General features: G+C 43.6%; 1 protein-coding gene across 2 annotated transcripts in view; it reads right to left on the bottom strand.

The window, feature by feature from the left end:
* Positions 1-596: 596 nt before the first annotated feature.
* TMPRSS7 (transmembrane serine protease 7) overlaps positions 597-10,845 on the bottom strand; it is a gene marked incomplete at both ends in the record, with an annotated part of 35,927 nt that continues 25,678 nt past the window's right edge. For both annotated transcript variants that reach the window (XM_080801668.1, XM_080801669.1), the window contains 6 exons: positions 597-767; positions 2,617-2,753; positions 4,285-4,553; positions 6,581-6,752; positions 7,648-7,764; positions 8,583-8,693. In XM_080801668.1, coding sequence (XP_080657794.1) covers positions 597-767; positions 2,617-2,753; positions 4,285-4,553; positions 6,581-6,752; positions 7,648-7,764; positions 8,583-8,693 — 977 coding nt within the window. The remainder of the gene's footprint in view (positions 768-2,616; positions 2,754-4,284; positions 4,554-6,580; positions 6,753-7,647; positions 7,765-8,582; positions 8,694-10,845) is intronic.

Here is a 10,845-nt window from a genome sequence, read left to right as displayed (position 1 = left end):
TTGTTGTTTAGTTGATTGGTTTCTCTGTACACAATATTACCCTTTGCCATAGCTGAAGAAAGTCTGTTATTATGCGGTTAGACAAAATTGGATTGGAAACCAATAATATAGGTACTTCCTTTGTCAATAACTGAGATTGGGTTCATTTGCATTTATAAAAGAGACATTTTGTGCATTTACTTTTATTATAACACTGAAATTAGGCATTTTTAATGGAATTTTTTATTTTAATTAGATTTGAGTAAATCCTTATAAATATCTGTACTTTGAATAGAAACATAAAGAATGGATTCCTGAGCACCTTACACATTTCTTACCTTATTTAAGAGTCTTGATTCATGACATTAGGTTTTCCTCCATTTCTGAATCAATGGCCCCTTGATGTTTAAGAAGGAATACAACTCTAGCCTTGAGGCAATTTTTTATGGAATAAAATACATATTAATCTCTCTGTCTTTCGATAAATACCAAATGTAAGCAATCTGAAATTTACAGAAGAAAAAAACATTAGGTTTCCTTTTAGGGTTAATTGCTGCTTTTTTTTTTTTTTTAAGGTTCTATCCCAGAAATCATAGTCAAAATTCCAACTTGTACTTTTACAAAAGAGAAGGGACATATTTATGAATCCAGGGAACAAAATTTGACACTCTTGTGTAAACACCAGGAAAGTTTGGTCTTCCGCATCCATGTCCCCAGCTAACGATGCCAGTCAAAATCCATTTTCCATCACTTTTTCTTCGACAAGATAAAGGTCCACCCGAATCTCCCTACACAAGAAGATAATATAAGTAGGAAGTATCTTTCTCCCGTGATCATCAATTTTGTCATTAATGTGTTTAATGGATTGTATCAAAACTCTCATTCTGGAAAGTTTTCACTTGGCCAATTATTAGGTAGTTTGGAGAAGGGTCAGGAAATAATATGAAACTTCTGTCATTTGAGAATTATTCTTCCCAAAGTCAAAAAGCTGCATTTATCACAAGAAATGTAATTTCTTAGTCCAAGAGTATCTTCACAATATTCTTGTAGGGGAAACAACTTTCACACACCCCAAATGAAGAAAAAAACCTCAATAGTAGTGGAGGTAGCCAAAGTAGTAAGAGTAATGATAATAACCGCTAACATTTATTGAGCGTGAGCTGTCTGCCAACCTCTGTTTTGGGGTCATTTAGCCCTGACAACAACCTCGGGAGCCAGGGTTATCTTGAAAAGTTGACCTCTGCCTCGGGGCCATGTAAATTCAGTGGTTGGCTTTGGATTCTGACAAAGAACAATGAAGAATTACACCCTGAGGAAACCCTTATGGCTTGCTGGCCCACAGCTGTCAAGGACAGATCACCCTCATTTGAGAGTCCCTTCTGATATCTCAACTCCAAAAAGCAAAGATGAAAATAATTCAAAGTGTAAACATAATTCCTACAGTATCCATCCTTTAAATTATAACATCTGGGCTTTATTTTTCTAGTTTGGAGGACAGGTAAAGCTGCAACTTAGCTAGAGGCAAAGATAAAAAAGCATTCCGAATTGGCCCCTGAGTCCCACCCCCAGTTCCAACCCTGCTTAAGTGAATTCTGACTGGTGAGAAACTGGGCTCTTTTTATTTTAATTATTGCCACACCAGCTCTACTAAGTCTAAGTTGACCTGTAAACTCTGATGGCTAGGTGGAACAGGACTATACGACTGCCTAGCCTTAGGAAGCAGCCAAAACATAGCAGTTTTAGTATTAGACAGATAAGGGTTCACATTCCAGCTCAGGTATTTATTTACTAGCTATGTGACCTTAAGTAATTCGCTTACCCTCTCTGTGTCCAGTTTCCTCTTCCGTAAAATGGTCGTGAAAGAAAGACTTAAATGAATTTATGTAAAGGATCTAGTGCCTGCCACAAAATAGGAGTTCAGAAGATAAAATCCATTATTACAATAAGATGAGTATTTGTGGCATCGTGGCTAAGGTTTTAGAGAGATGTGGGAACAGCTCCCACTGCCCTCTTCAGCCTCGAAAGCATCTGTTCACCTTTTGGCAATCATATAGCTATCTGCATAGATTGGAATCTGAGACTTGGAAACATATCCATGAAGATGAACTCCAACTTGACCCCTGTCAGGAGGCCTAACCAGAGGCATAGGAATGAGTGTCCTCTGTTGCCTCTCCCACTCCTCTTTCCCTTTCCCCAGCCTATGCATCAAAGGAGCAAGTGAATAAAACCCTGGTATTTCAGTAAAGAAATGGCTGCTCACCATCCTAAGACACTCTGTGTGTGTGTGTGTGTGTGTGTGAGAGAGAGAGAGAGAGAGAGAGAAACAGAAAAAGAGAGAGAGAGAGAGGACTGCTTTGTTTTTTAGTTCTTGGTTACAAGAAAATAAATCATGGCAGAATGATAAATTCAAATCTCATTTTCTAAATGTCGGAGGAAAATACATGGGAAGCAGAAAATTGAGTTTTAAAGACCTAATTATTTAATCACCTTTCCCTGATCTTAGGCAATTAGATTATAATTAGTCTCTGAATTAAGGGAAATACCTGTCCTCATTCTTTCCCAGTGTTGTGCAAGTTACACATGAAAGCACGTATGGAAAGTGTGGCATCTTGGCAAAGGAAAGGTGCGATGACTTACCCGGCAGGCATCTCTCTTGCCTGACAGGACCCCTGCACACAACATCCGTGAGGTGATGATCCCATAGGTGGAAACGCAGAGGGTTTGGTCAATGAGCTCTACCTCTGCTTGCTGCAAAACAGGGGAGCCTTTATTGTCTGGAAAACACATGGGAAGTGGAAATCAGGGTAATGATTACACTTATTTGGGGTGCCGTCAGACCACCTACTCACATTATCTCCTCATCCTCAGAAAAAATTTTTATGGAAATTCTTTTATGAACCCCCTTTTGCTGATGAAGAAATAGAGGTTGAGGAGGTTAGAGGGAGTGCCCGACCCGACAGCAAGTAACAGAGCAGGACTCACACCCAAGGTCTGACTCAATCTCCGGCTGAGCCACACTCCCTCACTACATACTTCCTGCTTCTGGTAGGACTGTGAATCCCAACAATCACTAATACTGGTTGTGAGGCCTACCGTTTAAATGGAGCAGCATAATCTGATATAGGGGAGAGAACTGGAAACCATAAAGACGTAACAGTTTTGTTATACCCTTTTCACTTCCTTTTTATCCTGCCTGGCTAAAATGATTCCGAAAAATAAGTACACTCACACTCATGCTTATAAAGAGATGTCCCATGATAAGCTGGTTGAATTGACTCTTCCCTCCTGTGATCTAAGATACTGTCATTAAAGCCCCGAGCACAGTCCTGATAGATGATGGGGATTAGAGCCGTGAACCACTCTCCGTCATTAGGGTTCTGAGATTCCAGCAGGCCACTGGGACATTAACTCACACGCCAGCAGTGAGCCCTAGAGAAGCTGCCCGCAAGGACGTTTAGAGAGTGTCAAAAAGAGGGCAAGGGTAAGAGTCAAAGTTGGCAGAAAATGTATCCGTCCTTAAGCCCTTGGAAATGGCTGCCCGGGAATCTGAGATGTGGGGGAGAAAAGCGTCAGCCCTGGGGCGGTGCTCACAAAGCTGTGGCTTCTTCCCCTCACTGCATATTCAGAATCAACCTTTAATCCTAGACCGTGAAACACCTTGATGGAGTAGATGTAGGGACATCAGGACATCCCTACCACTCTGACCTTTGTGCATAATGATAGAGATGCCAGTTAGGGTGAAGGGATTGTAAAGAGGCATCCCCTCTGCGCGGTCCAGTTCTAGGCTGATGTACCCTCAGGCCTGAATTTGCAGTCTGGGGAGCTAAGGCCAGGCTGGCTTTCAGCCCTGACTCTCATCTACCTGGCAAGTTGCCCTTATGATGGACAGATCTGCACAACCCTCCAGATAGTTGCCTCTGACTTGACATAATAGGGTTTGGGGGAGGGGTGTCCTCTTCTTTAAGAAAAGGAATCCCTTCTTAAAGAGTAAAGAGGAGCTCTCTTCTGTAGTGGAAAACCTAGCAAAATTTGGAAAAGGCCCATACCGTCTCTCCAATCTTGCCCTGTTCATAGAACCCCCCTCCCTGATGCCCCTGATGTGGTGGGTCTTGCTTCTTTTTGGGGTAAAGGAAGAACATCATAAAATAGAAATAATTAACACTGCCTCCATTCTACTTCTTAGAATTATCAGGAAGCTCAAATGAGACCATACACAAAAACCCCCTATGAACCCCAAAGCACTACATCAACGCAAGTTAGTATTATCTGGAGGGGGAGGGCATGACCCTTCACTCGTTCACACACCTGCTTCGTGCCTTCGCCCCCAGCCAGTCACCCAGCACTTCTCCCCACTGTGCACTTTCTGGCCAGCAGGAGGAATGCATATTGGCTGAATGAGCTGTTTCAGGGTCTCAGGCCAGGCTGTACTGAGCTGTAGCAGAGCAATGTCATAATCAAAGGTCTGACTGTTATAGTACTCATGGACCACAATTCTTTTCACTGGGGAGATGAACTTGGCATTCCCCTGCACGTACATCCCGAGGTGAGCAGTCCATGGCGTGGGGTCTGACAACCTGGCAGAAAAGGAAGGAAGCATGAAGTCAGTGGCCAGGGTTTGAAGAACCATCCAGGGTTTGGACACAAGCCCTCTGCAGACTGACAAGGGCTGAGGGAAGGAGGCCGGCCTTCCAGTTCCCATTGTAGTCCTTGGCTCTGTCCGCGGACAGACATGGCAAAAAACACAACTTTTCCGAGCCTCCCCTGTCTCCTAGTAAACAGAGTTGAAGGAAGGTGTAGTAGGGGTGGTGCATGGTAGCCATGTTCCAGAAAAGTCCCTCTGCCATCCTAAAGAACTGCTGGAAATTCTGTTGCCCCTGCTATCTCATGAACCACACACGGGTCAAGAATGTGACTAAAATTAATTTGTTACATTCTTCCTACTCATGTTGACATAGGCATCTGATGGGGACAGACAGGGACGGTAAGACAGTGATCTGGGAATCCTTTTGCCAAATTCAAATGGTACAAACTCTCAAATTCAAGAGAGTTTAGAAATTAAGGTAAAATAAGGAGGAATTTGATAAAATTCCTTCTTGTCATCCATCTACCGGAAGCCTAAAAGATCACGGCTACAACTGTTTAAGCATGACCATTCACAAGGGCCCCACTCTTTGCCGGCCCTTCCAGGGCTCTAATTCTGACCCTTGTGGTCTTGCACAAATTTACTGAGGGTCTTGTGGTCTCCATGTGAGGTATCCTCTCCACCTGCATGGCAGTCTTGTTCTAGTGGGATGAAGAGATTGTTCTAGCGGGGTGAAGAGATTGTTCTAGCGGGGTGAAGAGATTGCGAAAGCTTTGCAGGAAAAATAAGGACAGAGTCCAAAGAGTGTGGCCCCGAATCTGCTGGCCTGACATCTCATGGTTGGCATCGGGGACCTGGGGGAGTATTAAGGCTAACATATTACTTGGAGCCGTGTCATAGTGTAAAAGACTAATGATCGAAGAGAAGCATAGCCATTTTAGTCATGAACGTGAACTCCATAAGTTCCAAAAGAAGCACATAGTTCAATTCTATAAGACCCTTAGAGGTTTTATATTAAATTATTATTTTATTTTTAATTTTATTTTTAATTTTATTTCATTTTTATTTATTTATTTATTTTATATTTTATTTGTATTTTATTTTATTAAATTATTATTTTATTCAAATATTAAAAACTCTTAGAGTTTCCTAAGTGAATAGAGCCACAAAGCTGTCTTTTATTATGTTGTTATGTTAATGTTGACTTTTGGACCCCACCTAAGGCCGGGGAGCTGGTGGCCAGGAGACCAAGCTATATCACTGGATGGTTACAACTTTCAGTACCATTCACTGATCTCTGAGGAGGGGAGAGGGGCTGGAGGTTGAATCTACTGCCAATGCCAATGATTTAATCAATCTTGCCTATGTAATGAAGCCTCCGTAAAGACCCCAAAGGGCAGGGTTCTGGAGAGGGCATGATAGCTTCTCACCCTTTCCCCAAACCTTGTCCTGTGTATCTCGTCCCTCTGGTTGTTCCTAAGTTACACCATTTTACAATAAACCAGTGATCTAGAAAGTAAACCACTTTTCTGAGTTCTATGAACTGCTCTAGCAAATTAACTAAACCCTAAGAAGAGATGGTTGGAACCTTTATAGCTGCTGAGCCAGAAGAATGGTGACAACCTGAACTTCGAATAGGTGTCTGAGGTGGGGAGGAGGGAAATGTCTCGTAGGTCTGAGCCCTTCACCTGTTTAATCTGATGCTATCTGCAGGCAGACAGGGTCAGAATTGAGTTAAATTGTAAGACACTAGACTGGTGCCAAAGAGTTAGTTGCCTGGTGGTGTGGGAGCCCTCCCCCCAACCACCACTTTGGAAATTGGGTGCAGAATCATTACCCTTCCACTCCAAATAGAAGTCCAGTGCCTGTTCTACACACACACACACACACACACACACACACGCCGTTTGAACTGCTCGAATGTCCCCAGCGGGCAGCTTCCTTCCACAGCTTGAGGGCAGATGTATGGTCTGGGATCAGAGAGCATGCCCTCTTAGACTAAGAAGTGAGATGCCCTACCTGTTTCCGTGGAAACAGTGGGCAGCAGAAAGAAGCCACTCCCTGGAGATGACCGAGGCTGCGCAGTAGGCCGATCCGACAAAGTGGAGGCTGACTTGCCACGGCCAACCCCCTTCCTGCGTGTCGCTGCCCCCAATGATGCGGTGGAGGGCGGAGGAGCCCCTGCTGCAGCCTTCGGAGAAAGGAAGGGCCACGTGACTTAAAAGCAGACTTGGGCGGAGAGGGCGGGGAAGCAGACTCCGAAGAAAAACTGGAAATTAAATTGGGTTTCAAGCTGCACTGGGAACTGAGGCACCAGGCAAGCAATTTGAAACCTCTAGCTTATCTAGAGAAAAGGCACCCCCAGACCACTCCCTCTGGAGAACAGGCGGGACACAGAGTCTCTGGACAATAAAGCACAAGGAAGAGGGGCCTCATTAGCAACAGCTGCATGACAGGAACAGTAGCCTTGGGGCTTAGATGATTGGGGAGGAAAAAATTAGTTCCAATCGCAAGAGAAGTGAGTGCGTCTTTGGGGGGGCGCTGATTTGAGAGAGAGACAAATGAAAACCTATTAAGACAAACTAGTTATCAGAACACTTATTTTCCAGAGCACACTCTTTTGATAAGGATGTGTAACTAACCTGCTGCCAGGGGGCCAGTTAGAGACCACAGACTAACATATGGCTGATTACAGTTTTCAGGGCATAGCCAAAGAAAGCAGCAGCACTTGGCATTGATTCTAACACAAGGCTTAAGTCACCGTCATCCACTGTGTTCCAGTTTCTGTTTCTTTTCTCGGGGACTTTTTATTTAGAAGCCTCTCCCTTGATTAGAGTTACCAGAAAATGAAAGTTCTCATTATAAGCACCTGAGGCTTTAATCCTTGTTATCGAGAAAGCAGACAGGATCCCCTCCAGAGGTTTTAATTCTGAGAAACCATTTCAGACGCAGTTCACCAATATTTACTATTCTTCCCAGGACCCCAACTTTTGCCAGGGGGATTTACCCCAAGAAGGGAATGAAAATGAACAACTGGTACTCAAGGAGGGCGTACAGGGAGTCGGAAGGAGAGTATTTCTACTCACTGCAGCCTTCTTCGTCGCTTCCGTCTGGGCAGTCCACGGTCCCATCACACTGTGCGTTTTGTTTCCTAAAGCAAATATCATTGCCGCACTTAAAAGTCCTGTGGCTACATGGAATGCCTAAAAATGAACAAAAGAGGGAAGAGTTTTTCCTGCCCAGAAACAGACTTGAAGGAATGACACTCAACTCCATCCTCCAAGGATGGGGTAGCCGGGGCATCGGTATTTGCCGCTCTGGGAAACATGGCAGAGGGCAATAAAGCGAGCCCACGGTGACCAGCCTCCTCACCCCAGCAGAGCCATCGGAAGCCAGGCAGGCAGGCAGGCCACCTGTTGAGAATCAATCCCATGGCCCCTCCTTTCTTCTACCAGAGATGCAAAGCAGTTGACCTTATTGGTTTCTTTAGGCTGTGGCCTATTGATTATTTTGTCGTACTCTCCAAGAAAATTTTGAGCAAAGGTCAATACCATATCCAGTCCTTTCACAGCATTATGGGGGAAACGGGCAGGCTTTGTGAATCCCAGCACATTTGTTCACAACTCTAGTGGTGTGTGTTTCTGCAGGGGCTAGAATAGGACATGCCCATCACGGTGTCTGGCAGGTCCCGCTAGATCACGTCCTCAGCATCCTTTACTCTCCAGCAGCAATAAAAGCAAATAAGCAACGAAAATCTTCCAGTATTCACACGACACACACGCACGTGCGCACACACACGCACACGCTCAACACACACACTCAACTCAAACAGTGACCAACTGTCCCGTTTTGCCTGGGCCCAGGAGGAATCCAGGGAACTGGGATTTTCAGTGCTGAAACTGGGTAAGTCTTGGCAACACCGGGACACATCAGTTGTCCTACCCTCCAACCCAGGGGTATTCAGTTCCCACTTAACGGAGTACACAGGAAGAAGGGCAGAGCGCAGAGGACTCTCCCTCACTTTGAGTGCAGTTCTGCTCATCCTGGCCATCCTCACAGTCCCTGAAGCCGTCACAGACCAGAGGGCTGGGCTGCCTTAAGGAACTGGCATTACAGGCGGGCTTAGGAGTCACTGGAAGGAAAACAGACAGAAAGCTCATGAGCCTGAGACATCACGGGCCTCTGAGAACCAGCAGTGCCCCTCTAATGGTGCACATGGCTAAGATGACTTACATAAAATACAAAGTGTCTTTTCCTCCAACCTGACACCTGCCAGAGAAAAGCAGAGGTTGAAACTTTGCTGTAATCCCTAGTGCTCCGAGTTGGTCAGGTCTGGTTTTTGCTTTTGCCCAAACACATTCAACTCTGGCAATTTGTGTACTTAATTACAACTAAATGTATCCTGAGATTTTCTTTTAAGGTAAAGAAAAATCATAAGTTGTTATCTAAATTGAACTTGTCTGGGACGCCTGGGTGACTCAGTCAGTTCAGCTCTAACTCTTGATTTCCACTCAGGTCACTGTCTCAGGGCGTGGAACCTGGTTAAGATTCTCTCTCCCTCTGCCCCTCCTCTCTCTCTCTCTCAAAAAAAAAAAAAATCAAATAACTAAATACATAAAATTGAACTTGTCCGCCTTCCTAAACAAAGTGGGAGTGTCCTTAACTTGAGGATTTCTTATTCATTTTTTTTTTTTTAAATCTCAGGGCCCTGACTACATAGTAGGTGCTCATTAAAGTTTTGTTGAATAGATTAACAGCTATGAGATATTAAAGGACAATAGGCTTGTCATCTGTGTATAAGGAAAACTGTCTTTAAAATTATTTGTCCTGTGTGATCCATTTCCTGAATTAAGAAACACCATTGTAAATTATCACAAGTTTTCTTCTTTGGAATATTTTCATGAATTGCCTTTGAACAAGGAACAGGCACACTTATATTAGAAAGCACTCTTGGAAGATATGATTCCTTTGACATTTCTGGTTTTGTGAAAAGCGATCATTTTTTGTTATTTGCTCTCGTGTTTTCAGTGGCATCTCTTGTTAGGGGCCAGAGGTAACAGGGGAGGACGTGACTGCCCTGAAATGTTCATTAAGCTTCTGGGTATACCTAGATGACTCCTAGAGATATTTTCCAAAATGGCACAATGAGAAATAATGATTACCAAAAACAGCCCTTTTTATACAGTAACAATAATCACTTCTGTTGGGAGCATCATAGCAGGGAATGGTAATAATGTAAAAAAAAACTCCAGCAACCTTGCTCACTATATAATGGCCAGCATTTATTTTCTTAAGCAACAGAAAACCCTATAGATTGAGAAAGTCACTGAGCCCTAAGTTAAGAGAGTTTTACTTTGTTTTGTCAAAAAATAAATAAATAAATAAAGGTGTAGAGCCACAGGTTGTTTTTCACGAATATAAGTTTTTCATAGTTATATTAACTGTACTATTTCTCCAAGAATATGAAAGGAATTAAATAGTTTCATTATCACAATTGTATTTGAATGAAAGTCTGGATCTTTAGGAGAAAGCATTGCCAATGGTGTCATATGGTCTGATGACTATCCTCTCCATATGACTCCCTGAAACTGGAGGTAGATTCAGGAATGATGTGCAAATAGTAACGAAAAACCAAGAGAGAGAATCTCTGTCCAAAATAGGAATTTCCAATACCCTGCACCTTTGTCATTGCAAGTGTGATGCTGTTGCAAACTATAAAGGCAATAATAGCAATAACAGTAATTCTCTCCTTCCCAACACCTGTGCTCCATGAATGAATGGGCTGAAAGCGGTGACTTCTCTGTTAGTTGAAGATTGTGGTTCATTGAATTACTGGCCTCAGAGCCTCACTCCCTGTGGGAGTTTTATACACTATTATACACCTCCACTCTTGCATGGCCCCAAAGTGTGTGTGATAAGCTTCCTGCCCCTTGACTGTGGCCTTAGCTCTAGGACTCACTTTGAGTGATGGAATATGATGTAAGTGATGGTGTGCCGGTTCCAAGCCCAGAACTTAAGAGGAACACTGTGATTTTGCTCACCTCTCCTTTGCTACTACCACTGCCATGGCCAGCCCACTGGTTCAATGAGAAAAGGAGCCATGAGCAGTAGATCTGACCCCAACCTGGAAAGAACAAAACTTAGGAGGACCTAGTGCTTAAAGCAGAATGACTCAGCTGAGGCCAGCCTAGATCAGTCCTGTCTCAAACAACTCACAGGTGCATGGTCTAGAATACATTATTATTGTCAGCCACTAAGTTTTGGGTAACTTGTTATGCAGCAAT

This window comes from Martes martes (genome assembly GCF_963455335.1).
Source record: "Martes martes genome assembly, chromosome: 1".
NCBI lineage: Eukaryota > Metazoa > Chordata > Mammalia > Carnivora > Mustelidae > Martes > Martes martes.
This window is presented reverse-complemented; position numbering and strand designations above follow the sequence as displayed.